The following is a 27560-nucleotide window of genomic DNA, read 5'->3' as shown; positions in this document are numbered from 1 at the left end:
AGGTTTTTGGTGACTGTGCGAGTCTACGGGTCTATTCTCAATAACCCCCTCTCAATGCATCTTCTTTGTCTCATCTCAACACGTGTCCAAACCCGTGTCGCCTCCGTCACCTACTCGAGAATATCAGCAACCCCAGCTTGAGGCCTCTAAACTTCTTCATTCCACCTCCGTTCCTTTGCAGATATTCCCAGGAGCCTCCATTTTGCAGGAGGGCTTTGTTTGCAATTTTTGTGCTGCAAATCGCGGCGTGACGTGCGTGGCTTTCGAGCGCCCGCACGCAAAGGAAGCCGAGGTGTAAATGAAATCACCTTCTCTCGAGCCGTGCTTCCCCCCCCACCCCCCACCCACCGTGTGCATGCATGCTCTGCCTGCTGAGTGGGAGCCATTCCAGCGGGAGGAGGCGACTCGCCCCTCCGAGTGTGTGTACCCTTTTTCCAGAGCTGACATTTTTCGCCCCGGGCCGGCGTTTTCTACGAAATTCGTGGACAAATGACGATGGCCAAAGCGTCCGGAACGTCTCATGGCCGGGAGTAGCTGCGAGAACACACTAGAACCTCATTTGCCAGTAAATACTCTGATGGTGCATTGTCCTTGAGTTGTGCGCCTTTTGGCGTCATCTGGTCCAACCCATGTGAGACTAGGCTCTAAGGAAAGCTGTCTCGGGTGTGGACCAATCAACTTCAAGGACAGTGCACATTATCAGAGTTGTGTTTTTTGTTTGCATTATGACTGCAGGTATTGTGGTCTATGCAAACATGACTCCTTGTAAAAAGGTGTCAGTTTTGTTGCCAGATAGAAGGGTAAAAAACCAATTATCAGTAGCTGCGAGGTTTTCGGGTGTTTTGCGCCGTGAACTTGCGATTTGCTTCGGTTCGTGTTTATTTAGAGATTGGAGAAATTAAGCGGCGGGGGTTGCCTGTGTGTGTGTGCGAGAAAGAGGAGGAGGAGTGCACGGTCAACACGAGTGACAATTATTCGAAACGGTCCTTGGTCTCCTCTAGTTTGACTCGGCCTCAAATAACTACCTGGTGCCATGTGCAAACATCGCCACCAGGGAGACAAAGGCGGCCGGGGAGTGGTGCTGGCTACCCACCCCCTCGTGTGCCGTTCACTTGCCCCGACAGTCTGTTAAGGCTACACGGAGGGGGGGGTGTTCTTTGTCTTCTGAAAGAGAGAGAGCAAACGAATGGTCGTTCGATACAAAGGACGCAATGATCGTAACGTGAGAGACAACAAACTGTTCGGCCTACCTGCTCCGGCGAATAAATGCCCGTCGCACTCAGCATAATGAGGCTCTCGCAGTTTCCCAGATGGTGGATCATTACATCGTAGGATTGTGAGAAATGGCATCATCCAGCAGTGGATTAATCATGGATAATGATGATTTTGAATAATTAGTAGCCATAATAATAATAATTTAGTGCATTCAGTATTCTCATCATTCACTTACACGGACGCATATAGTTGCTATGCGGTTTTACCTAATTAAGTAAATGTGTGGGTCTGAAACGCCTGCTGTGAAGCGGATGGCGTGTAGTATTTACGGTGATTACACCCGCAGTGTTAACCAGAGCGACCGCTGGGCATGAATCCTGAATCTCAGCAACAAACACTTCCGTCATTGATTAATGAAAGGGTGAAGTGTCGAATTTTGCAGCTTCTCAGTCGTGGTTTTCCCCATTAAAAACAACAACAGCCCGAATGCGCTCGTGTTAATATCTTTTCGACCTGTCTCCTGAATCAAAAACCCCCCTATCAGATACATCCGCAGCCCCCAAATCCTGTTCATCGCAAACCGCGAGTTGCGCCGTGGGCCACAGCAGCACAGCAGGGGGAAAACTGGGGCTACAAAAGCGCAAACGGAGCTTGTCGTAGTTTTTTTACGTTTCGTCCGCTGTATTTTTTGTTTGGGGAGGGGAATTGCTCGTCCCGGGGGGTTAAACGCTCAGCCATAGTAATCTGAGCCGGGCACGGCCCCCCCCCTCCCCCCCCCCCCGCGGGCATCTTTGAACTCGATCGATGGAATCCCAGAATGCATCCCGGGGCACCACCGTGCCAGCTATCAAAGTCCTGGCACCAGTTGTAGGGGTAAGGGGGGTGGTGGTGGGGGAATGAAACACTGGCAGCGTGTTAACGCGCAATTCCCTGCAGCGCGCTTAAAGAAATATGCGTACGATAGCGCGAGGCTGTCAGCGGGCGCGCTGGGGTCTGTTGTTTCACGGCCTGTGGGGGATTTGCACATTTACAGGAAACCGACCGCGCTCCGGTTTTTTCACGACCGAGCGTGAAGGTTAGCCACAATACGAGTGACGTTGGCGGCGTGCCTCAACCGACGCCAAGCTTCTGGGAAACCCGCCTCACGGTTTACATCATCTTCTTGGTTCTTTTCACGTGGAAGAGAAGTAATAAAATAATAAACATAAAACATGATAAAGTACAATTCTCACGACGTTTCGGCCACAACGCAAGCAGCCGTTCTCAGGTGAAGAACAGGTCTGTCGGAAAGACACAGACCTGTTCTTCATTCAGACGCTGTTTTTCCGATAGACCTGTTCTTCACCTGAGGACGGCTGCTTGCGTTGTGGCCGAAACGTCGTGAGAATTGAATTTTATTATGTTATATTTTTATTAATTTATTATTTCCCTTCTACGTGACTTTACCGAAAGAACAAAAAAGATGAATCCGTGCCGTCACGAAAGCTTTAAATCGAGGTTTACATCATCTTAACGTGCCTGCCGGGGTTGGTGGGCAGGTTGCGGAGGGGGTTAACACGAGATGAAAACTACGATGCGTATCTCGCTCCCCTTCCCCGCCACGTTCCACAAGGCAAGAGACATTCGCCTTCTCTATCCCACGCTACGATTGAACGACGCTTTAACATCACCACCGCCACCATCATCATCATTAGCCATGGCCGCCGCCGCCACCACCTCTCACGGTCGTGCGACGCGATGACGCTCTGCACTTTTATCCTCTTCCACGCAGACTCCGAGAACACAGAGCCTCGAACGCGAGCGAGTCGATAACCGTACACTCTTATCAGTCACGGATTAGATATTGAAATAGTTGCAGGCACCTTCTTCCTACATTTTAAATCTTTTACGTCGTGGGATTTTAGTCTTCTAAGCCACTGCCATTTATTTTTATTTCTTGTGTTTCCTGACACAAAGCTTGGCTTGTTTCCATGGTCTCTTATTTATTTTTCTTTGTTTATTTTTGCTCTTTCTCTCTCTCTCTGCACGGCTTGCATTGGCCCTTTATTGTGCTGCCAGATCTCCTTTTTGAAGTGGAACAAGTCTTTGCCGATCGCCACCTGGGTTAAATGAAGCAAACGACTAAAAATATAGACGGTTTTTATTACTTTTTTCTTGAAGCGAACTCAAAAAATGTCTTCACAACGTTCTCTTTGGAAGTGTCTTCCTGTAAATGGTCTTGCTTTGTCAATTATTAGCATGAAGTTAGATTGTATATTTTCCGTGCCCCTTTATTTCGAACGTTCAGAAACTCACAGTTGGGTAATTTTTTTCCCCCCGGTTCATTTCCCGTCGTGGCGACAATTGCTTATTTGACGTTGAGCAAACATCGACGCTTTCTGTGCAAGAAGCTTTGTAAAAAAAATAGGAAAAGATCAGCGATGATGATGATGACATTGGCCAGAATGTCGACGATTATTATTCTATCATCATTGTCGTTATTGCTCAATTTACTTTGTTAAGGACTGCACTCTCGTGTGCAAAGGTTAAAATACAATGAACAACATTTTGAAAATCTCAAGTATGATTCTGAGTTGTGTTCCTTGGAGTGGGAAAAGCAGGTGTAATTAGAGGTCACATTAAGACATGTGGTGGCAAAATTGCACGAGCGCGTGACATCACCAGGGTTTCAGAGATTAGCGGGCACACGCTTTTAGGCAATTGCCACCTTGGCGATATACAATGTGGGGGAGAGAGAGAGATCTACGTTTGTTGAGTCTATATGATTTGTTGCACGGGCGACGGTCTCCATTTAACCATTCGCCCAGCTCTTTTAACAAAGGGATATAGATCTGTGGTGCGTGAGAGCAGCAGCAGCAGCAACAACGAGAGGCAAAGAAACATCGATATTGCAGACGAGTACCGTAGGGTCCTTAAGGGGATATTGTACAACTAACTAACGAGGTATTTGATGTTGATGCAGAGCAACCTTCTGACATTTCACAATCACGTGGTCCAGCCACATAACCGTGTCTGCGGTAATATATAATGAGAATAATAGGCACCAGAAACAAAGTTAGGTGCAAGTAAGCTCTGTGTATTGGTTTAACAAGAAAATCAAGAGGAGGGAGCGAAGGGAAGGAAACCATGGTTACCGAGGGGTACTGTTTGTTGTTCGCCCTTAAAGTCGTTAGTGATGACTCCTTTTACCGTAACTTAGTTGTTATCATCATGAGCCCTTGCTCAGTGCAATCGCCCTGAGCTCCTTTATTAGTGAGGATGCTGAGAAAGAGAGAAATATACAACAGCAGTCATTGAACGTTAGAAAACAGGAGTTTAAGGATGTTGGCCTCCGCGGTGTGATTATTATACTCAACAATACTCAGAGAATAATTATGCACAACAATAATATAATATAATCAAGCTTCTCAAATTCAATGTCTCCAGGGCACTGTGTTAAAATAAGCAATTTCCAGTTCCTGAAAAAAAAGGTTTCCTGTTTTTAGTGTTGAAAATAAAACACGCATTTTCGTTTTGCTTCTTTTGTGTAGAACAAAAAAAGTATATCCTTCACAAATGCGATGCACTTCTCAAAAAAACGTGGCGATTTTTTGTTTGTCACTTCGTGCGTGCACGAAAAGTCGCAAATGATTCTGATTTTTTTTTCTTCTCCCTTCCTTCCCATCCAGAAAAAGTCACCAAGATTTGCAACAAGGATGGAAACTGGTTCCGCCACCCGGAGAGCAACCGCACGTGGTCCAACTACACGCTGTGCAATGCGCACACACACGACATGCTGAAGGTACGCACGTGACACGCTGAAGGTGCACACACAACATGCTGAAGGTACACACGTGACACGCTGAAGGTACGCACGTGACACGCTGAAGGTACGCACGTGACACGCTGAAGGTACACACGTGACACGCTGAAGGTGCACACGTAACACGCTGAAGGTACACACGTGACACGCTGAAGGTGCACACGTGACACGCTGAAGGTACACACGTGACACGCTGAAGGTGCACACACGGCACGCTGAAGGTACACACGTGACATGCTGAAGGTACACACGTGACACGCTGAAGGTACACACGTGACACGCTGAAGGTACACACGTGACACGCTGAAGGTACACACACGACACGCTGAAGGTACACACGCGACATGCTGAAGGTACACACAGGAAATGCTGAAGATACACACGTGACACGCTGAAGGTACACACACGACATGCTGAAGGTACACACATGACACACTGAAGGTGCACACGTGACACGCTGAAGGTACACACGCGACACGTTGAAGGTACGCACACAACACTTTGACGGTGGCGAGGGGGGTCGTTGGGTCACCGCGCAAATTTTTGTGAAACTCTCGTTGCCATGGGCGTCGAGGTCAAGCCCCGTCTGCTGGTTTGCCAGGAGAAGGTGGTATAGCAAAGTGCGGACTCATCTCGGGGTTTTTTTCCATCTGTATGGGGATCGAGCGTTGCCCCCCCCCCACTCACCCTCTTAATGCATGTGGATTTTTTCCGTATGCTCCAGTCCCCCATCACTTGTACAGACACTCATCGCAAGTTGGCGGAAACACATTCTAAAATTAAAGCCCCTCGTGGATAAATAAATCATTCTTTAGGGGCTGGATTCTGTGGGCCGTAGATTTTTAGCGATTCCCCAAGAGGTGGTTGATTCGCAATGCTGCAGCACACGATGGTTAAATCTCGCAAGGTAATTTGGTCGTCAAAAGCCATACCATCACTACGTGTCTTCTTGGTTCTTTCGGTAAAGTCGGAAAGACAGCGTCTTTCGACAGACCTATTCTTCACCTGAAGACGGCTGCTTGCGTTGTGGCCGAAACGTCGTGAGAATTATTTTATTATGCTTTATTTTTATTATTTTATTATTTCCCTTCTACGTGACTTTACCGAAAGAACCAAGAAGATGAATCCCTGCCGTCACGAAAGCTTTAAATCGAAATCACTACGTGTATCACTCCCAGTTTATGTGCCAACATTAAAATAGATGCGTTCATTTTCACTTTAATGTAGCCTTGCGAGTCTCACATCGCATTTTTCTTTTCTAAAAATACTGGAGCCGAAATCACCAAGGGTGAGCAACAGTGGAGAGTTTGTCATGGGGTATGGTTGATGGTAAAACAATCAAGGGAAGGCATTGCATTTTCCAAAGAAGGGGGAGGGCCCACAAAACCATAACAGCTTCGAGCCCCCCGTCAAACTTATTCCGGCCCTGGTGTCTGGCCGGCAGTACATCTATTCGAATGAAAAATTTTGTTCCTCCAAATTTGATTCCTTGTTGACCTCGTCTCAAAGTGCGCGGTAATTTTGCTCCGTGTTGCGTAGTGACCGGGCTAGCAGAGTGCACATTACATTTTAGGCATATTTTTTCCTCTCCCCTTATTTTATTCCAATTTTTGCTGTCGCATCATCTAACAAAGGTGTGCGCAATTTTTTCCGTCTGGAACTCTGCAGCCAGCCAGTGCATCCATTACCCGTGTGTCAGCGAACAGCCCCTGGAAGAATGACATCAGAGAACTACCCTTCATACATCGCCTCGATAGACCTCTTCCCTTACCCACACTTGTGGCATACGATTTTTTTAAATGCCCTGCAACGATTGCTTTTTTTACACACAAAAAACTGACGTCAATCTGGGAGTCTCAGAGCTATAGAATCGGGCAAATTTAAATGACAGTCGGAATTTAATGCGGCGCGGGGTTTAGTTGTGCAGTCATTGGTGATCGGGCTGAGATTATCAACTCTCCACACCACTGGAGGACACAGTTTAATAACGGGTGGCTCCCCATCCCTAATTAAATCAAACCCAAGATCTCAGTGCTTTAACCTCTGAGCCACCCAATCACCATCTCCCCCACTGTATATTTTTTCCTGATTCAGTTACATTACAACATTTGGGAACTGGGCAAACACACGCGAATACAAATGTCCCAGATTTGAGGTCCACTTTAAGAGTAAACATGCACGCACAATTCTAGATTTAAAGCTTTCGTGACTGCAAGGATTCATATTCTTAGGTTTTTTCGGTAAAGTCACGTAGGTAAATTTTTTTATTAATAAAAGTAAAATAAAATTAAAAATCACGACGTTTCGGAGGCAGACGGAAGCTTGTGTTGCCTCCGAAACGTCGTGATTTTTATTTTTATTTTACTTTTATTAATTTGAATTTTTACCTACGTGACTTTACCGAAAAAACCTAAGAATATGCACGCACAAGGTGAATCCTGCAGAACAAAAGGCACATTTGTGACCCTGAGATCACTCATCCTGTCATGCCCTGCAAGTCATGTCACAATCCCACCTAACTGCACGTATCGCACAAACAGTCTTGTTTAGAGACCACCTTCTCAAAGGTCAAGACGTCATCGTGGCCAATGCCACCCGACCCTTCCAGATCCCGCAGCTGCTGCGCAGTGGACACTTGACCCTTGACCTCCAAGCTCTGCCCTCCCTGTATCCCACCATCTGGTCTTAGGTCTTGGGTCGTCAGACTCGTGGAGACCTATTCTAAAGTCTGTCTCGGTCCTTCTCCATCCTGCACACGTCCCGCACTTCCGATCAGCCACGGTTGGCTACGTACGGTGCGAAAGAAGTTCAATATACATACATACGTACACACGTGTCCCAGCCGGTGCAACCTCTTTTTGTTTTACCTGCCATAGTGTCCTCTGGATTTCTGCATTGTGTGTACCCTTCTCGCAACAACATTCTTAGCAATCCATCAGACACCGTTGCTCAGATGCAGGCGACTTCTTTCCCTTGCCGCTTATAAACTTTATTTGACAACAGCAAAAAAGTATAAATTATCGCCTTTACATTTCAGACGTCGACAGCGCACGAGGTTTTTTTTGTCCCTTTTTCACGGAGAGCGATTGGAGGAGTTTCCGCTCTTTGCTCGTTTTCAGCCTCGGACGAAGCCTTTTGCGGGCTGCAAGTGCGAAAACGAAGTGGGCCCTCTGGTTGCATCGACTCCGGGGAAATTAATGGGGGCAATTTCCCGCTGATTAATTGCAATTAAAGCTTAATTTTCCTTTTTAACAAATTGCTCGTAAAGGAGGGGAACACACACACGAAAAACCATTGCTCCGCCCGCTTCACGCAGTTCCTGATGAACTGAGCGATGTATAATTTACGTGAACAATTTATATAACTGAACAATTTTTATGCGGCATCCTGCCGCTGTGTCTAAGCACGTTATGTAAGATAACCACTTCAATTGCCTCCTCTCCGAACACACAGTGAGGATGAAATTCTTAAAATATTGTGTTTTTGAAAACTAAATTGATAGTTTTTTGTTTAATATCTGACAGACCCGTTGTCAACACTTTCGACATGCACCAACATTCAATAAAATGTGACTCATACTCCAGTCCATCTTATGTGAAGAATACAAACTGCCTTTGTCCACACACAACAACAAAAATCCACCCCACGGTTTGCTAATTTCACTCATTCTACATTTCCAGCAGACACACAGAGCATTGAGTAGCAAACGCTGAGATCCTGGGTTCTGAAATCTGTGCAGCCACCAGCAAGCCAGCACCATACTTGACCGCCTTTGTCTTCCCAATGCTGATGTTTAAATATACATCAAGTACTGCACTCATCTTCTTGGTTCTTTCGGTAAAGTCACGTAGAAGGAAAATAATAAAATAATAGAAATAAAACATAATAAAATACAATTGTATTGTATTTTATTATGTTTTATTTTTATTATTGTATTTGATTATGTTTTATTTGTATTATTTAATTATTTCCCTTCTACGTGATTTTACCGAAAGAACCAAGAAGATGAATCCCTGCAGTCACGAAAGCTTTAAATCGTACTGTACGCATTTAAGACTAAGTTGACCTATGTAAAGCCCAGGATAAGTACGGACGGCAATTGCCTAAAATGCGTTGGCTGTGGTTGAGAATGAAAGTTGCATAACCAAGTTTGTAGCGCGGGTTTGTGGTGCAGTGTGCAAGCCACTGCACAGTGTGCAAGCCACTGCACAACCACTCCCCCACTACGTACATACGAAAGACAAAGGTTCCCCTGTTTAGCCTAATTACGGCAATTTCCTTGCACCTTTGAAGGCCAGCATGTTGCACGAGGGGGTGGCATAGCTAGCACCATTTTACCAGGTAAAGACCGCTGAACTATTTTCTCTTTTTCAGAAACGATCTGGCTACCACAATTAATAGCGCCACGAAGCAGCTTCTCGTGGAAATGTATAGCAGCCAAAAATACTCTAAACGCACATTGATTGTAAATGTGGAGGGGAAAACTGGAGGACCCGGAGAAAAATCCACGCGACCACGGGGAGACCAAATATGCAGCCGTCAGGGTTGGGATCGTCCCCACGACCTCCTGTAGACCAGGCGAGGCAATTAACATCTGGCCACCGCGGTGCCCCGCAGCACACTCGTTTAAGGCTGTCGACCTTTGGGAAAAGGCCCAGGACAGGTTCAGATATCGCTCGCCGCTGATGTTAGTTAGCCATGGGCCAGACTCGAGTGAAGGTTATTGGGTTCGTAGCACAGCGCGCTAACCACTGCCCTACCGTACGCACGCACGCACGCTCGCTCGCACACGGGTGCTTAGAAATGCACCCTCTGAGTCACCCTCATGGCGTTGTTACTGCAGGCAGCCTGCTCAGAGAGCAAGTCATTCCCTAAACCACTGCTCGCTGCCGAGCATGTTGCTATGGAGGAGGCTGTGAGTGACGAGGAGTGCTGAGAGAAGATGCTTGTGCAGCGGCAGCTCATTGTCCGCTTGCTAATTCCACTCATTATTCGTTTCCAGCAGGCGATTGAGAATAAGGGGGGGGGGGGGGGTCTGGTGAAGAAAAACAGCTCCCCAACACCATCCCTGCGCCAAAACCCCGCAAACACAATCGTTACTTGCGTGCGCGTTGATGACTCGGCTGAGGCTGCGTGCGCGCGCGCGATTCTGTGCAAACATCTGAGGCTGCGATGTCCGAAGGTGAGCGGCGTCAGAGGTCGCGGTGTCTCAAAGATATCAAAGGCAACTCGCTCGTGTTTTGATGTCCGCGTGCCGTGCGTTGCGTTGCGTGCGTTGAGCTTCCGTCGCGCCGTGACGCAGTAAGCTCGGCGGTGCTGCTACGACCGCCTCGCTAAGTGCGCGCCCGGCGCTAATTGACGGTTCGGTGGGGGCGGGGAGCGCAACGGGCGTTGTCTGTTTTTGTTGTTTTTTCAGATGGCCATGAATCTCTATTACCTCGCCGTGATCGGACACACGCTCTCCATTGTTTCGTTGTCGACGTCGCTCTTCATTTTCTTTTATTTTAGGTGAGTGGGGCTCCTCGTTGTCGCCGTTGTTGTTGTTGTCCTTAATATAAAAAACACATCTCGCCGTGCACGGTAGTGGGGTATCAGGTTCCCCAACCCCGCACACTACTTGAAATCCAAACACTCGCATTGTTATTATTGACCTTCTCATGCGCAAATTCTGAAGAAGAAAAAAAAGTTGTTGTTCTTTGAACGATTTTAGCCAAATGAATCCCCCCCCCACCGCCTCCTCCTCAAATATGTTTAGGTTTATTTCATATAATACAGTCACAAAAAATTCTAATGACGTTCATTACAAGCGGTCCACTGAGCCTCATCCCACCAGCCACTGCCACCGCGAATGCTTTGCCTCAGAGCTCTGCCTTGCCCAATTATTCCACCGTAGCAGTCGCTCCATTGTCCACCAGCGTCGAATCGACGACCGCGCCCCTCCGCGCGAGAGAGGTGGTGGATTGCGCGCGGCAAAAAACAACGTTTTAGTTCCAACGCTCTGCGTCACCGCGGCCGAAAACGTGCCGAGAAATAATAGCGGTCGAGCGCCGAGGACACGACGGTGGACGAGGTGAGGGCACCCCCCAAATGTCGGCACCGCCCGCACCTGCGTACACAGGAAGTTGCGAGCGTGTGCACAGGACGCAGATTGACGCGCGATCTGGATTATCTTGAATCGGGAACGTAAAAAAAGGCTGGGAACTCGTGCGTCACGAAAACAACGGCGCGTTTAGGAAAGCGGAAATTGTTTTTTTTGGGCAGATGTTGCCGTTGTTATAACGCGTGATTGAGAGAGAACGGCGGTGGATTGGTCAGGGCTTTGTCCAGCATAGGGTTAACCATGACCGTTACTGATGGTGATGATTATGAGTTTGATTGCGTTTATCACGCCTGTACTACGTTTGTTTCCCGTGTTATAAGCGGAATAGCAAGCAAAACATCGTTCAATGAATGAACGTTTTAATAAGTAAATGTTATTTTCTACCGCGTGTCCGTGGGTGAAAGCGTGGCCACGCCATGTCGTCCATCGAGGCCGTTTGACCATCACCTCACCACCCGGTGAAGTTAGGTGGCCGGGATTGTTTCAAATTTCACTCGACACTGACGTTAGTCGTGGCCATGAATACAACTCAGGCCATGGGGTCCATAGCCCGGTGCACTCATCTCTCCCTGCGCCACCGCTCGATTTACATTTGGATACATTAAAAAAAAAGTATGACGATGATGGTGAATGCTGATGATTGCTCCACACGTAACAGCGGCTGAGATATCTATTTATAACTTGCCTAACATCCAGCCAGCAACCATCCTCACGCAATGTTCGCAGTTGTTGACAGTTTATTTTTCAAGAAGACTTACACACCAGCGTCATCTCTTCCACAGATCCGAACCCGAACATACATCATCTCAGTCAGCCCGAGGTCTATCAAAACTTGTGTTATATTGTAATAAAGTTCAGCACATTGCCACCAGGTCTCGGTACAAATCAATTCCTGCAAACCCGAACACAGCTTCCAATTGCGGGACTGTCCGTGTCATGTCTGGGTCAAACCTGGACATGTGGCAACCCTAGTTAATGTGTGTGCAATCATGTGCATGCACACAGACAAAGATCCCCTCCGGATAGCCTTAACAGGCTCTTCGGAAAACTGCTGTTAGTGAGTAGCACATATGAAGGCCAACACAGCATACGATGTGGTTGGTGGACAGCACCATGCCCGGCCACATGTATCTCCCCTGTCCTGATGTTTACGCACCGTACCAGGTACTCGTAACCCTGTGTATATGCGCACACACGTGTTTTCTTAATATCGAACACGACAACAACAACAGTGTTATTTGCGCGGAAATGTGCTCGAGTATGATGCATCCAGCAGTGAATAGAAAAGGCAAATTCGCGTTAAAACCTGCCTGCGCATCAAATATTACACATCAGCGCCACCATGCATACGGTGATCAGTGCTGTGTTTTCCTTTGACCCTTTTGAACTCGGAAGCCAGCAGCGTCATCTTGCTCGTAAATAACAATAGAGAGAACGCACTCGAGCAGTCTAATGCAAGTCAGATGTGCCTTCGTGCTATAAAGGAAGGCAACAAAAGCCATTTATTGACGCAGAACATTCGCTCCGGCATGGCTGCTCTGGATTGATACGTTCGCTCGGATGCGCGCCGCTCTTCGGCAATCGACAGTGGCCCACGTGGTGCGTCATGCCGTCCGCTGTCGGGCGGCACCACTGGGCACAAGCGAGCCAAGCAAAAGCTTAGAGGCCCAAGAAGCTCAAAAGGGATGAAAAAAAAACAACCCCCCCTATGTGTGCATCAAATATCCACTCAAATTCAAACACCGGTGAGCATAGCAAGATAATTAAATTCTAGAGTTTAAGCTTTCGTGACTGCAAGGATTCATACTCTTAGTTTTTTCGGTAAAGTCACGTATGTAAATAACAAAAGTTAAAATAATAGAAATAATAATAGAAATACAATTATAAATCACGACGTTTCGGAGGCAACACAAGTCTCCGTCATCAGGTGGGACCGTCACAGCCAGATACAGAAAATCTAGCTGTGACGGTCCCACCTGATGACGGAGACTTGTGTTGCCTCCGAAACGTCGTAATTTTTTATTATTTTATTTCCATTATTACCTTTATTAATTTTAATTTCATTTTTTACCTACGTGACTTTACCGAAAAAACTAAGAGTAAGAGAATTAAAGCCAATTCATCTCTCGTGTGCGCTGTTTGAATTATTATCTGGGTCTCTATGCTCTGATCTAAATCTATCTGCGTCCCCCCCATGTCTATGTACATCTCCTTTCACTGCGTATCTGTCTCATCGGTATCTCAGTTTGCTCGTCATACTACATCTCTTATCCCTTGTTTATATCCCTTCTGTCATCTCACTCGGAGTTTATAAATTGAAAGCAGAGGTTGCGGGGTGGGGGATCGGCAATATAATTGAAGCTTCGGACCCCCCCAATAGTCTAGCACAGGGGTTGGAAACCTTAACGCCTAGCACGGAAAATAGTTGAAAATGTCTCGCCCAACGTCTCCACATGTGCCGCTGGACCGGAGGTGATGGGCGGAGCTTGGTGACATCATTGGTGTCGTCTTGGGCCTCGTTATGCTGGGTGTGGCTTGTATGTTGGGGGGGAGAAGGGGGTTTTTTTCAAGGTGGCTGCCACGTTTAAAGGCGTCCGTGTAAATATCCACACAAAAATAATCGATTGCAATGCTTGGTCGAATAAGCCACTTTATCATTCTCGGCACTCTGTTTAGTTTGTTGTCCTTCACCCACACCTATTCACATGCTCTCAATTGCTTTTGATGTATACGTGGCATGCATTGCGTTTATCATGGGATTCAGCGTTCGACGTCGCACCTCTCGATTAAATTCCGTTATGCTTACCCCGAGCTCTCAATACTCTGATAGTGCGCTGTTTTTGAGTTTGGCGCCTTATGGCGTCATCTGGTCCAACACCAGTGGAGACTGGGCTCTAAGAAAAGCCGTCTCGTGTGTGGACCAATCAACATCAAGGACAGTGCATATCATTATCAGAGTTGTCTCTTTTTGTTTGCATTTTGACTGCTTTTGTTGTGGTTATTGCAAACATGATTCCTTGTATAAAGGTGTCAGTTTTGGTGCCAGATGAAAGGGTAAAAACCTATTACTATATCTTGATTCAATTCCACAACGCACAATGAGCTCTCTTGGCAAGTAATGATGCGTTGAATCCATTCGTACCCTTGTGATACTTGCATCAATTTGTGCCTCTTAAGGACCGAATATTAATGCAAATTATGCAACAAATTATGCTACATTTGTGCTTGACGTGGTGGGGGGGGGGGGGGGCTGGGTGGGTGAATAAAGCTGCACGGTTGAGACATAATTTCTTTGAGAAGGTCCAAATAAGAATTGCTCCCCAGAATTCATTGGATCGGTGGCGGGTGAATCATTACATGCCGAGTGCTTACACACGTGCGTGTGTTGTGTGTGGGTGTGTGTGTGTCTCCAGGAGCCTGAGCTGCCAAAGGATAACGCTCCACAAAAACCTCTTCAGCTCCTACATCCTCAACTCCGTCATCACCATCATCTCGCTCACCGTGGTGGCTAACAACAGGCAGCTCGTAGCCAGCAACCCTGTAAGATGCCTTTTGGGTCCTTTCATTGTGCACGGGGTCTTAAACCTATGGGGGGTATAGGCCAGGGTTCTTCACTCATTTTCAGATGGAGGCAACTTTCGCCGATAAGACATCGTCAGTGTGAGGGCCGCCACACATTTGAAACCATTGGGGGTTTGGCAGCAGCACGATGATGATGGTGGGTGGGGGGGGAGGGGTGTTTTCACCATTTGTGTCTTGTCAGGGGCCCCACTAAAGGCCATCAGGGGCCGCCAATGGCCCGCAGGGCCTTGCAATGAAGAACACTGGTATAGACCACAATCTCTTTTCCACTGTACAACTGGGCCGTGCCGTGTCAGACCCGGCCACGGTTAAGCAGGCGCCGAGTTGTTTTTCCACTGTCAAAGCCACGCACGACGTGTTGGAGACGCCAGTCGTTAGCCCCGCCCCTGGCCCTGCTTGGCTCCCCAGCCTGATTTAGATGTCCTGTGAGGCCAGTGTAGCACGGTTTTGTTCAGGCTTGGCACAGCAAGTAGCCAGTGGAAAAGCTGCCTGTACCATGGCGGCCCCACGCTCGCTCGTCTCGGGTGTGCCAATGGAAAAGGGGCATTGTTTTTTTTGGATGCTGTCCAACAAAGGTTGAGAACACTAATGTTGTTTTATCTCTTTCGATAAGGGGGGAGCATGGCAATTATCTTAAAGATGATCCAATTAGAACGAACCTGTGGTATAAAGTTGTGTCGCCATTACAGACTTACACCATTAAGAAGTGGCCACATCGATCCAAGGGATTTCCCAGAACTTGGAGACACTAATCAGAGCTAAGAGGTTTTAATTTCAACATGCAAAAGAAACATCTTGCCCTGAGTGCTATCCCTTGAGCTTCTGTACTGCAAATTAAATGAATTCGTAGACGAACGCACGGTGGAATGAATTTGGTTGCCATAACATTGAAATAAATAATAAAAACGCGCTCCCAAAACCGCACACCACGCAGAGAGTAACGCTGACTTGTCTAGCCTGCTATTTCAAGGGCACTTCATGGATCTATGATCTCTATAGATAGCTGAAAAATAGCCTTCATCGGTCTCTGGTATATATAGAAATGTTTTTTTTTTATAGCCCCGAAGGTCCCAGTGACGTCACATGGCCAGCAACAAACAGCACTATAACATTTCGATTTAAAGCTTTCGTGACTGCAGGGATTCATCTTCTTGGTTCTTTCGGTAAAGTCACGTAGAATGGAAATAACAAAATAATAAAAATAAAACATAATAAAATAATTCTCACGACGTTTCGGCCACAACGCAAGCAGCCGTCCTCAGGTGAAAACCAGGTCTGTCGGGGAGACAGCGTCTGAATGAAACAGCACACGAGCTTGGAGCATATATATAAGCTGGATTGGGAGGGGGGGAAAGGGCGCTTCGACAAAAGAATTTGCATATCAAGAGGAATTTAGCCTATTTATGGGAAATGCAGGAATGTGATTAGTACTACATATCTTGTTTAACCAGCTGAACACTCAAGAGACCAGGATGAGTCTCATTCGCAGAAAGTGACCTGCGGCATTAATCTGCCAGTCGGGCGTGAATATTTATCTTGCATTATCCCCAATTGAGTAATTTGCGGGGTAATTTTTTGAATCCGAGCTCTTGACGTCGGCACGAAAGTGGATTTACTGTTGCGCGTTACGTTAAGGCTGTGCGCTGTTAAGCAGTAGACGTCCGCGTAGTACCGCGGTTGTTTACTAAACTATTTTAAACTGAAGAATGGTTTATTTTACCAAGTAAGGCCCCCACTGAGCTATGTAGCTCTTTTTCAGAAGCGTCCTGGCCACAAATGATAGCACAAATGAAGTGGCTTATCACGTGGAAATGTATAGCAGACAAATAACTCTAAATTAACCAGGGCGGCCTCCGGACTCGAACCGCGAGCGTGTGCAACAAGAGGCGAACTCACCGCCGCTAGACCGCCCAGGAGGAGCGGTTGGCAACAAGCAGCGGCAACGTTAATAGTTTGCACATCCACGGGCTACGCACTTGGGTTTTAATGTCTGACCAAAGGCTAAACATTGGCATATAGGCGCAAGAGCAAAATAGCATAATGATCAACCTCATTAACTAAATTAATAGCCACGCGCGTGTGGCCTTGCATTAATCAAACAAGGCAGTATTATCCACGCGCGCGTGCATTCATGCGGGGACCGCCTGCGACGGGGGGGAGAATGCATAACACCAATTCCCGTCATCTGCATAACATTTCGCCACAACACGGTTTGCATTCACGGAGAATTTAAATGCACCCGTATTGTCAGCCACTGTACAGCTGTACGCGATACGCATGGTGCTCAATTGCACGCGGGGCGCTGAAACGGGGGGACGTGCAGTTAGTCTCTCCCAGCGGTGGAAGCAAGAGAACTCGGAAAGGTCGCGAGTTCTAATGCCGGACGGCGGTTGGGATATGCGACGGTCGGTAAATTCGGTGCACTGTAAACGATTGAAATGTCGTGTTTCGTTCCTGTTCGGTTGAACCGAAAAGATACCCGGTCCATGCTAATTCAAAGCATAACTACCACATGCGAAGACGTCGTGAGCCTTGTGGCTCAGTGGGTATAACAATCGGCACGCTTGACAGTTCAAAGCCTGGTTGGGGGCTGGAATTGGCCCATCGTCCCTCTGGGTTCGATAAAATGCGTAGCACATTGTGCGGACGCAGTAAACAGCAGTTGTCCCGCGGAGAGACTCAACCTGCCACAGGCGATGTTGGAGTTCCACCGCACACACAGGGCTGCAACATTGGAGATGAGCACCACCAATGAGTGAGAAATCCCTCTCCGACTTCTCATACGGCTGTAAGCGGAACGCATCGCTGGCAGCGACAAATAACGCAGCGAGATCCTCAAACAACAACAACAACAGCATCGTCGCCGCATGTAATGGAACACAAATGCGTAAAATGCGTAAAATGCTGGGCCTTGGCGGGGAGGAACCGAACCGAAATACAGTGGGGCGTCGCAGCGATGTTTGCATACGGGGAGTGTATTTTGGCTCGAGGGAAGACCACAAAATAATTACAGCCTCAAAGCGATCCTGTTCATGTCCAGCGAAGCCCCCACCCCCCCCCCCCCCCAGTATTTTCTGCCACTTTTTACGCGCCGAATTCTGCAGCCCGGATCAAGTTCGCGTTGTTGAACCGGAGGCCAGAAAAGCGAAGCCGCAGTTGTCGGCGAAGGGTTAAATATAATCTCCGCGCGTGCGTGTGGCACGACGAAGCGTGTGCTCCGTCGTGCATTATTCCCGGGATTGGCTGCTGCGGGACAAAATGTGATTTATGTGGCTTGGGACCGTGCGCCGCGCACGTACACGCGTGTGGCTTCGCCCGCACGCACTATTTATAAATAATACATACGTATTCATGAGAGGGGGGCGGTGGGTGAGTGGGTGGGGGGGGGGGCGCGAAAAGGACGGCTTGAGAATGGGGATATTGAAAGTTCATGTAGATTAAAATTTGCTTTGGCATTTTCCAGTATGCAGCGCTTCACCTGAACACCGCCGTTGATTATTCCGCGACACAATATGTGCACAGTAATGGGGATGCTGCTGCTGCTGCGGTGTGATGGTTAGCGCACCGGGGGTGATACCCAGAGGTCGCCGGTTCGATTTGCCGACGCTGCGGTGGAAACTATGGGAAAGTTTCTTTAGTCTGCAGCCTCTGGAGCAGAGGTCGCAACCGGGTACCCGATACCCGTACCCTACCCGATACCCGGCTACCCGTACCCAGCCGGGTACGGGTACCCGTTTGCGACCCTGGTGCCGCCGGGTACGGGTACGGGTAAGGAATCAAAACCCGTTTGCGACCTCTGCTCTGGAGGTGCCACCATTCACCGGAGTGCAAAAAACAAATAAGAATTGATTCTTGAGTCAAATCGCGACCCTGCTTATGGAACCAACGGTTCCAACCATATGGCAACGTTTGCCCAACAGGGGGGGGGGGGGGGGGGAAGGGGAGAAAAAGGGGGTGAATCTTCATACCTCCAATTAATGTCATGTCCATTGAGCTAAATATACATCATTGTAAGTGTTATTGCCTCTTTACACGGTACCGTCACGCGTTCGACAAACATTGCCCTGCGTACAAACCTGCCCGTGCATGCAGAGCGGTCAAGGCTCGGAACGTATAACCTCTTCTTGGTTCTTTCGGTAAAGTCACGTAGAAGGGAAGTAATAAAATAATAAAAATAAAACATAATAAAATAATATTATTTTAATAATATTATATAGAACATAATAAAATAATATTGTTTTATTATGTTTTATTTTTATTATTTTATGATTTCCCTTCTACGTGACTTTACCGAAAGAACCAAGAAGATGAATCCCTGCAGTCACGAAAGCTTTAAATCGAAATTTAACGTATATCCTCTTTTCCTGCGAGGCAACTTTACGAAGTAAAATGACGAGACGGACAAGTCCTTCCAAACCGAAGTTGTTGTTTGACGTCACCTTTGGGCGTTGCGAATGAATTAGTCGCAGCGAGAGGATATTGTGGAAAGAAAGGGAGAGAGGTGGGTGGGTGGTAGGGGAGGGTTGGTGGAAAAAAAGCGTGGCGAAATTGTTCTGAATCCGTGAAATTCTCTCTTTCTAGGTCGAGTGCAAAGTCCTCCAGTTTCTCCAGCAGTACCTGAACGGCTGCAATTACTTCTGGATGCTGTGCGAGGGGATTTACCTACACACGCTCATCGTGGTCGCCGTGTTCTCGGAGAAGCAACACCTCGTATGGTACTACCTCCTCGGCTGGGGTGAGGACGTCTCTCTCTCTCTCTCGTTTATTTTTGGACGCCGCCGCCGACAGCACCGGGTGTCGGGTTTTCGTCGGCCCGACGCTCACAATAGCAACGTGCGCGAGGGCGCGTTCCGCTTTTTTTCGTGTTCGCTTTCGGCTCGCTGTGGTTTTGAGTGACATGCCTGCACCCACCAACACCCACCCACCATCCCTACCTCCCCTCATCTCCTCTCTTCTCCCCCCCCCTGCATCCCATCGCCGGTACCTCCATGTCCCTCTCAGAGGCACGTGGCTTTGGGCCCCGCTGTTGCCCCTGCGGTGGTATTTACTTAGCCCCTGCCACCTTGTCGCAAATACTAATACCACACACGGGCAGCACTTGCCGGCACAGAGGAGGAGATGGGGTTTGGGGGGATGCGGGAGGAGGGAAGGAAGGGTTTGGGGGACGTCGGGGGTGAGTGAGGGAGACACAAAGATAGATGTTGGATTAGTGCAAAGATAATGTGAGGGCTTGGACTGTTAGAAAAGGTATAAGGCGCAGCTCCGAAATTGCTTGCGCGAGCCAGACTTGCGAGAGGGCAAACCCCAGAGGCTACTCTTCCACGTTGACCAGACGGTGTTGGATGTGCGTAGCCACACTTTTACCCCATCGCACGCGACTGCCGATCGACGAACTCTAGCGGTGACCCCCGTGTTGGACAACGGCGTCGTGGGGGAATTTCAGAAACTTTCGCCATCGTTTAGGCTGCCGCGCAGAATTTAACTCGGAACAGTCTGGAATGCCGTCCGAGGAATTGTTGTATATATTTATTTATTTATATATATTTTTCTTGCTCATAAGCCTATTCGTAGGATGATAAGAATATAGGGCACAATAACGTGGGGTTATTACTGTTATTACGGATACTAATCCCATTGCCAGCCGAGTAGTGTTCCGGCAAATATCAAGTGAGCAATAAGCCCCGATGTTTGGTAAAGTGTTGAGGCCTCTCCTTGTCTTCAGGGTCAGGAAATCCCCGCATTTGCGATGACCCACAAATTAGACATAATTACTATTTATCATTAACCTTCTTTTGCCACTGAATTTGTGTATAGTTTAATAGTTCTGTATGCACTTGTTTTTATATGTATATAGATGTTCCGTAATTATCACCCAAAGAGAACACGGAGATGAAACACTTCGTAATTACGATGCATGTTTCCTAATTATGAATAGTATAATTCAAACCATCGGCTTTCGGCGTTTGTGAATGCAAATATGTACGCCACCCCCCCCCAACTTCTGTTGTGGAGGTTGCCGGTTCAATTCCATATCCAGGCGTGGAAATTGAAACAGTGGTTGCAAGTTAAATCACCCTCTTCCTCCCACCCCACACACCGCCTCTCGTCCACCCAACAGTACACCGCAAAGTCACGTAGGTAAAAAATAAGAATAATAAAATTAATTAATAATAAATGCAATAACTAAATTAAATCACGACGTTTCGGAGGCAACACAAGTCTCCGTCTTCGGGTGGGACCGTCACAGCCAAATTTACTGTTTCTATTTTCATTTATTATTAATATTGTATTATTATTATTTTACCTACGTGACTTTACCGAAAAAACCTAAGAGTATGAATCCTTGCAGTCACGAAACCTTCAAATCTAGAAGTACACCGCAATTAGCCGAGCATCAGGTCACGTGCGGTAGGGTAAAGTGTGAGTACTCCTACCTCAGCAAAATACGTATGGGCCAGTGATGGGAGAGTAGACCAATACACCTCTTTATAGCTTGCTCTAGCGGAGGACCCTTCTGCTAGCAATTGCAGGGCCTGCGTGTTAAACTGCCATTGTGTTGTCTAATGAAATGGTTACGTTGGATCGACGAAGGTCTCTTTGTGGAGCAGCTCTGACCCACGTGCCCTGTGTGGCATTGGCATACTCTGCAAACCGGATGGGTCCAGATGGAAGGGGCAATGTCGCTGTTATTACAGCATAAACTATGATTAATTAAACTTCAAAAGGCACGGCAATGGAAATGCCAAGCTTGAACACTCGCAATTAAAACTTAATGGGTCACGTAATGAAGCGGACAACACGTGCAACATTAAATGTAAAAATTGTAGAAAATGGAAGTATAAATTTAATACCGAGTTTTAATTAACGGCTTCGCTCGTGACGTCAACGTGTTGACGGGACGGTGTCAGAGCTGGGGAACTGGATATCTGTGAAAAAGAGCTTATTGGCTCATCGGATTCCTCCTCCAGTCTAAATAAAGATTCTGATTCTGATACGAAGGGAAAGCGTACACACGTGAAATTCTGTCGTATTTCGAGCCATATTGGGCTAATGTTAGACGTGTTGTGGTTTGTCAGACTACCGAAGATAACTCACCTCACAGGAATGCGTTCGGTCTAATTTTACACCATCATATTCTGTTACACCTTACTATACTTACGCATCGTGTTTGACATCTTAGGGAAACTTGGCATTCTGGCACACACACGAGCACACGCACACACGTATTTCGGGTACAGTAACCGCATACATGCACGCACATTCATATTTTTAACGGGCTCTGAAATGAATTTTTTTGTAAATAGTTTTTTTTTATTGACGGGCCTTTTTGCCGCCGGCTGATTTATCAGCCATTGTCAAGGCTGACTTATTTGATTTATTTCACCCATTTTATAATAACCATAGTAGACCAAAGCTGGTGAAAAAACGATTTATATACACAAACACATGTTGTTTCTGCGCTATGTGTGTTTGCGTGTATGTGTGTGTATATATAGTGGGGAGTGGTGGCGCAGTGGTTAACGTGCCGCGCTGCGAACCCAGCTTCCCGGGTTCGATTCCCGCTCACGGCCGACGCCAGTGATGATTTTCTGAACCGGTCCTGGGCCTCCCCTAGGTTGTATCAGCTTCAAATTAGAAACCTGGTGCGGTGTGTTAACATCGCCACTGGGGAGACAAAGGCGGCCGGGCACGTGGTGTTGGCCACCCATCCCCTCGTGTTCCGTGGCAGCCTTTATAGGTGCTCGATAACAGCACTTGCCCCAACAGGTTGTTAAAGCTATATTGGAGAGGGTCTTTATCTTTTTTATATATATGTTTCGATTTAAAGCTTTCGTGACTGCAGGGATTCATCTTCTTGGTTCTTTCGGTAAAGTCACGTAGAAGGGAAGTAATAAAATAATAAAAATAAAACAATTCTCACGACGTTTCGGCCACGCTGTCGCCTTGACAGACCTGGTTTTCACCTGAGGACGGCTGCTTGCGTTGTGGCCGAAACGTCGTGAGAATTGTTTTATTGTGTTTTATTTGTATTATTTTATTACTTCCCTTCTACGTGACTTTACCGAAAGAACCAAGAAGATATATATATATGTTATTTTTGTAAGCCGGTAACTTCCAAGTTCGGGGCAGAGGCCTCCCCCAGTCTCCCCATTCCTCCCTTTTCCCAGCTGCTCTTATCCAACAGCGGCCTCCGAACACCGCCATGACGTCTCTCTGCTGCCTCTTTGCCATCACCTCCGCTGTCCCCCCTCCGCTTCCCTGCCCTTCTCTCTCCCTCTGGGTCTCCGCTGCATCGTTGTTTTTAAATCCTTTATATTAAGTTCGCTTGCTTGCTTAGGACCGTGCAAATCTTTCGGTCGTTTTTTAACCCACTTCCCGTGATCCAATCGAGCTGACATTTTGCACACAGACTCGTTGTGCGTGACAATGCATTTTCGTGAAAAATTTTTTCAAAATTTTACACTGTTTAGGAAAAAAATAATATTTAATTACCAATTGCTTAATGCTGCCAGACAATCATCTGACCCATAGGTGGCAGCCATCTCAAGCCAGAGGACGAGAGGACTCTAGTCGCCACGCATATAAAGGATTTATCGTGAAAAACTTTGGTTTTACGAGTTATCTTATTTTGTCTCTCACCTCTCGTCAGCTGTCCCCATGATGTACGCCTCTTGTCTAATGCCACGAACACAGGTACAGGTAAAACCCCCTGTGGTCAATACACCTGTCCTGCCCAGTTCCGCTTGGTTTCTTTATTCCTTTATTTATTCTCTCACCAATCTCTTCAACTTAGTACTTCCAAAATACTCTTTGTGGTCACTATTATTATTGTTGGCGCTTATTGCACTTGTTTATCCGATACAAAGCAATCACATTGTATGTCTACACTGTGTATGTATAGCTATAAACACCGACAGTAAATGTCTCTTCATATCGTGTTAAATTCAAATGCATCCCGAGGTGCTCCACGTGTAATACACACCGTCAGTGCTGGAGCAAGCTAGTGCGGGTCCTGTAGCATATGTTATAAAGGGCCTTAAACGTCGTAGTTTTTTGGACAATTTTTTTGTTTTACTTGACTTTACCGAAAGACCCAGAGAATATGAATTTCTGCAGTCACGAAAGCTTTAAGTCAAGATTTAATTGTATTTTTTCATTTGTTATACAGCCAGATAATACGATCAATTGCTAACCTTAAACACCCAGTCGTTCATCAAAGTTGAAGGCAGTATAGTACTACAGTAATAGAGCAAGTGCAGAATCACTGAACCGGAATTGATAGCTCGAAAGCATTTAGCGCGGGGCCCTTGAAAGTACGGGGCCCGTAGCAACACATGTAGCTACTTTTGCTACTCGGATAATCCGGCACTGCACACCGTGTATATGTTTCGGAACAAATGGTGGACAACTCTCTTCTTTTTTTATTACACACACACACGCGTCACGTTTAATGCGCGGCAACAGTTTCATTGCACATGAAATATTTATTTCCGGCCATCCCGTCACTTGGCGACAATTGCGGGCTGCGCGCGCGGGTTTCGGGCACGCGGTGCAGTCTGCTGTCGTCAGCATCCATACATCTAGAGGTGTGGGACGGGGGGGGGGGTCCCGAGCCGTTAAAATGCGTGAGCTGACTTGTGTTAACGTGGGACCTTTTTTCCAGCATCAAAAGTATAAAAAAAGAATAGATCCCGTTTTGTAGCTGCTCACCCCGAGATATTAATGCATTCATTGTCTTTCTTCTTGGCTCTTTCGGTAAAGTCACGTAGAAGGGAAATAATAAAATAATAAAAATTAAACATAATAAAATAATTCTCACGACGTTTCGGCCACAACGCAAGCAGCCGTCCTCAGGTGAAGAACAGGTCTGTCGGAAAGACAGCGTCTGAATGGACTGACATGTTCATCACCTGAGAACGGCTGCTTGCGTTGTGGCCGAAACGTCGTGAGAAATATTTTATTATGTTTTATTTGTATTATTTTATTATTTCCCTTCTACGTGACTTTACCGGAAGAACCAAGAAGATGAATCCCTGCAGTCACGAAAGCTTTAAATCGAAATTCATTGTCTTTGTACTCTTCGTCTTTTGGCGTTCTCTGGTATGACACTGGTGAGACAAGGCCCTAAAGAAGGCTGTCTCTGGTGTAGACCAAGCAGTTTCAAAGACAATGCAAATATTATAAGACCATGTTTTTTTTTGCATATTCACCACAAAGTACACGCGCTTAATGCAAACTTGATTCCTTGCAAAAGGTTTCTCTTGGGTGTTTGAACATCTTAACACCTCCTGTTTTATTGCCAGATAGGGTAAAACCTATTCTTATTTTTTCATATGGTATTAATATATATCCGCGCGACGTATTGCACGGTGATTTCCCCTCCTTTACTCTTATATCCGCACGATCCGTTGCAGGGTGATTGTCTGTTTCTCTTGCCCACTGTGTCTGCAGTTTTCCCATTGGTCCCTGCCGTCATACACGCCGTGGCGAGATCCGTCTATTACAACGACAAGTAAGAGATCCGTCTGTTATAAGGACCAGTAGGAGATCCGTCTTTTAAAAGGACAAGAAAGAGATCCGTCCGTTGCAACGACAATTAAGATATCCGTCTGTTATAACGACATGAGGTCCGTCTGTTATAAGGACAAGTAAGAGATATGTATTATAATGACAAGAGATGTCTGTTATTACGACAAGAGAGCCGTCTGCTATAACGACAAGATATCCATCTCACCATTGGAACCTCCTTTGCCAGTAGCAAAATATGATAATTGTTTTTTTTTACCCTTTTATCTGGCAATAAAACTGTGTGCCTTGTGCGCCTTTTGGCGTCATCTGGTCCAACACCATGTGAGACTAGGCTCTAAGGAAAGCTGTCTCGGGTGTGGACCAATCAACTTCAAGGACAGTGCATACATTATCAGAGTTGTGTTTTTTGTTTGCATTCCTACCGCAGGTATTGTGGTCAATTCAAACATGACTCCTTGTAAAAAAAAGTGTCCGTTTTGTTGCCAGATAAAAGGGTAAAAAAAACAATTATCAAGATATCCATCTGTTATAAGGACAAGATATCCATCTGTTATAACGACATCAGATGCATCTATTATAACGACATCAGATCCGTCTGTTATAACGACATCAGATCCGTCTGTTATAACGACATCAGATGCGCCTGTTATAACGACATCAGATGCATCTGTTATAACGACATCAGATCCGTCTGTTATAACGACATCAGATCCGTCTGTTATAACGACATCAGATCCGTCTGTTATAACGACATCAGATGCGCCTGTTATAACGACATCAGATGCGTCTGTTATAACGACATCAGATCCGTCTGTTATAACGACATCAGATCCGTCTGTTATAACGACATCAGATGCGCCTGTTATAACGACATCAGATCCGTCTGTTATAACGACATCAGATGCGTCTGTTATAACGACAAGTTCGAGTGCTGTCTCCCCACGGCACTCCACTGCCCGCCACCCGCTAGGAGCCGCCCTATTCCTCGTGACGTTGGGGAACCCCCAATCCCTCCCAGATTCGCCGAGCTACAAGCCACCCAATTGTGCCTAATATAGAGTGTGTGATGCAATTTTGACAATTGTACTGCGGTTATTTTGAAATATTGCGGCTGTTGTAATCTGTGTGTCTGATTGTTACCGGGAGCGGTAGTGTAGCAGTAAGTGCACTGCACTACGAAACCCGGTGGCCCGAGTTCGATTCCCACTCACGGCCAACACCAGTGAAAATTATCTGAACTGGTCCTGGGCCTCCTCTCTAAGTCGACTCAGCCTCACATGAGTACCTGGTGCGGTGTGTAAGCATCCCCAGTCATCTCAGTCATTTAACCCATAACACCTGGGCCTGTCCTATGACGGCCTGTTCGTGAGCCTTCCAGATTCCATTTGAGCTTAAAGTGCACCCAGTCCTGCACAAGGACTGTGGTGACATCACCATCACTTAGTGGCGAACAGTGGCTGTTGTTGTTGTTGTGTGTGTGTGTTCATGCATGTGTACTCGTGGGCGAAGTGGTCATTTACTCCTAATTACTACCTCTTTACTTTTTTTCCAAAAACGTAATAAACTAAAACCCCAACAATTGAGAAGAGAGGTGGCACAGTGGTTAGCGCACTACGCTCCGAACCTAGCGACAGTGAGTTCGATGCTAGGTGGGGGGCTAAAATTGGTGGCGATCGTCTGAACCGGCCCTGGGTCTCCCCTTGGTCACCTCAGCCTTAAATGAGTTTCTCGGCGCAGTGTGTAAACAAAAGCTCTCGGGCGACAAAGGTTGTCGGGTGTCGTGCTGGCAACCCTCACCCCATCGTCCACCACGCCACCCTTCATAGGTACTTGCTTATAGCAGTCCCATCAACCTGTGTAGGCTGCACGGGGGCTGGGGGGTGACCTTTACCTGCACGTGACTTTAACTTTCATGTACGCGTGTGTCGCTCTGTTTTACAGATGTTGGATCAGCTCCGAAACCTACTTGCTGTACATTATACACGCGCCCTACATCATCGCGCTGCTGGTGAGTAATGCGCCGCTCATCGCCGCGCTCTCCGACAGCCTTCGCTCTATTGACTGTGCCGGCTCTCGTTCCCCGTCGCCGAAGAGTTTGCCGCAGAATAAAAAAAGAAATTCCGGCAGCTGTTCTGGGTGATTTTAAATACCCCACGATGATACCCCCCCTCTCTGCCCCCCCCCTTACACCCGCGGTTAAATTCCCCCGTCTTATACAAATTGGCCACGTCGGGTCTGAGACCCCCGAATTTGTCCCCGTGCGGTTTTTAACGTCACCTAAAAGCGTTGTTACGGGCCTATGTTGTTGTGTCATAAAATCCTAACAAAAAT

General features: G+C 46.9%; 1 protein-coding gene across 1 annotated transcript in view; it reads left to right on the top strand.

Moving 5' to 3' along the window:
* The window catches only part of LOC144938196 (calcitonin gene-related peptide type 1 receptor-like), a 142465-nt gene that overhangs the window by 88651 nt on the left and 26254 nt on the right, over positions 1–27560 (top strand). The window contains exons 5-10 of the mRNA XM_078865996.1: positions 4884–4996; positions 10434–10525; positions 14531–14657; positions 19281–19434; positions 25152–25212; positions 27171–27237. Coding sequence (XP_078722122.1) covers positions 4884–4996; positions 10434–10525; positions 14531–14657; positions 19281–19434; positions 25152–25212; positions 27171–27237 — 614 coding nt within the window. The remainder of the gene's footprint in view (positions 1–4883; positions 4997–10433; positions 10526–14530; positions 14658–19280; positions 19435–25151; positions 25213–27170; positions 27238–27560) is intronic.

The sequence above is a fragment of the Lampetra fluviatilis genome, chromosome 21 (genome assembly GCF_964198595.1).
Source record: "Lampetra fluviatilis chromosome 21, kcLamFluv1.1, whole genome shotgun sequence".
In the NCBI taxonomy this organism is placed as follows: domain Eukaryota; kingdom Metazoa; phylum Chordata; class Hyperoartia; order Petromyzontiformes; family Petromyzontidae; genus Lampetra; species Lampetra fluviatilis.
Note: the sequence above shows the minus strand (reverse complement) of the source record. Positions and strands in the feature narration are given on the sequence as shown.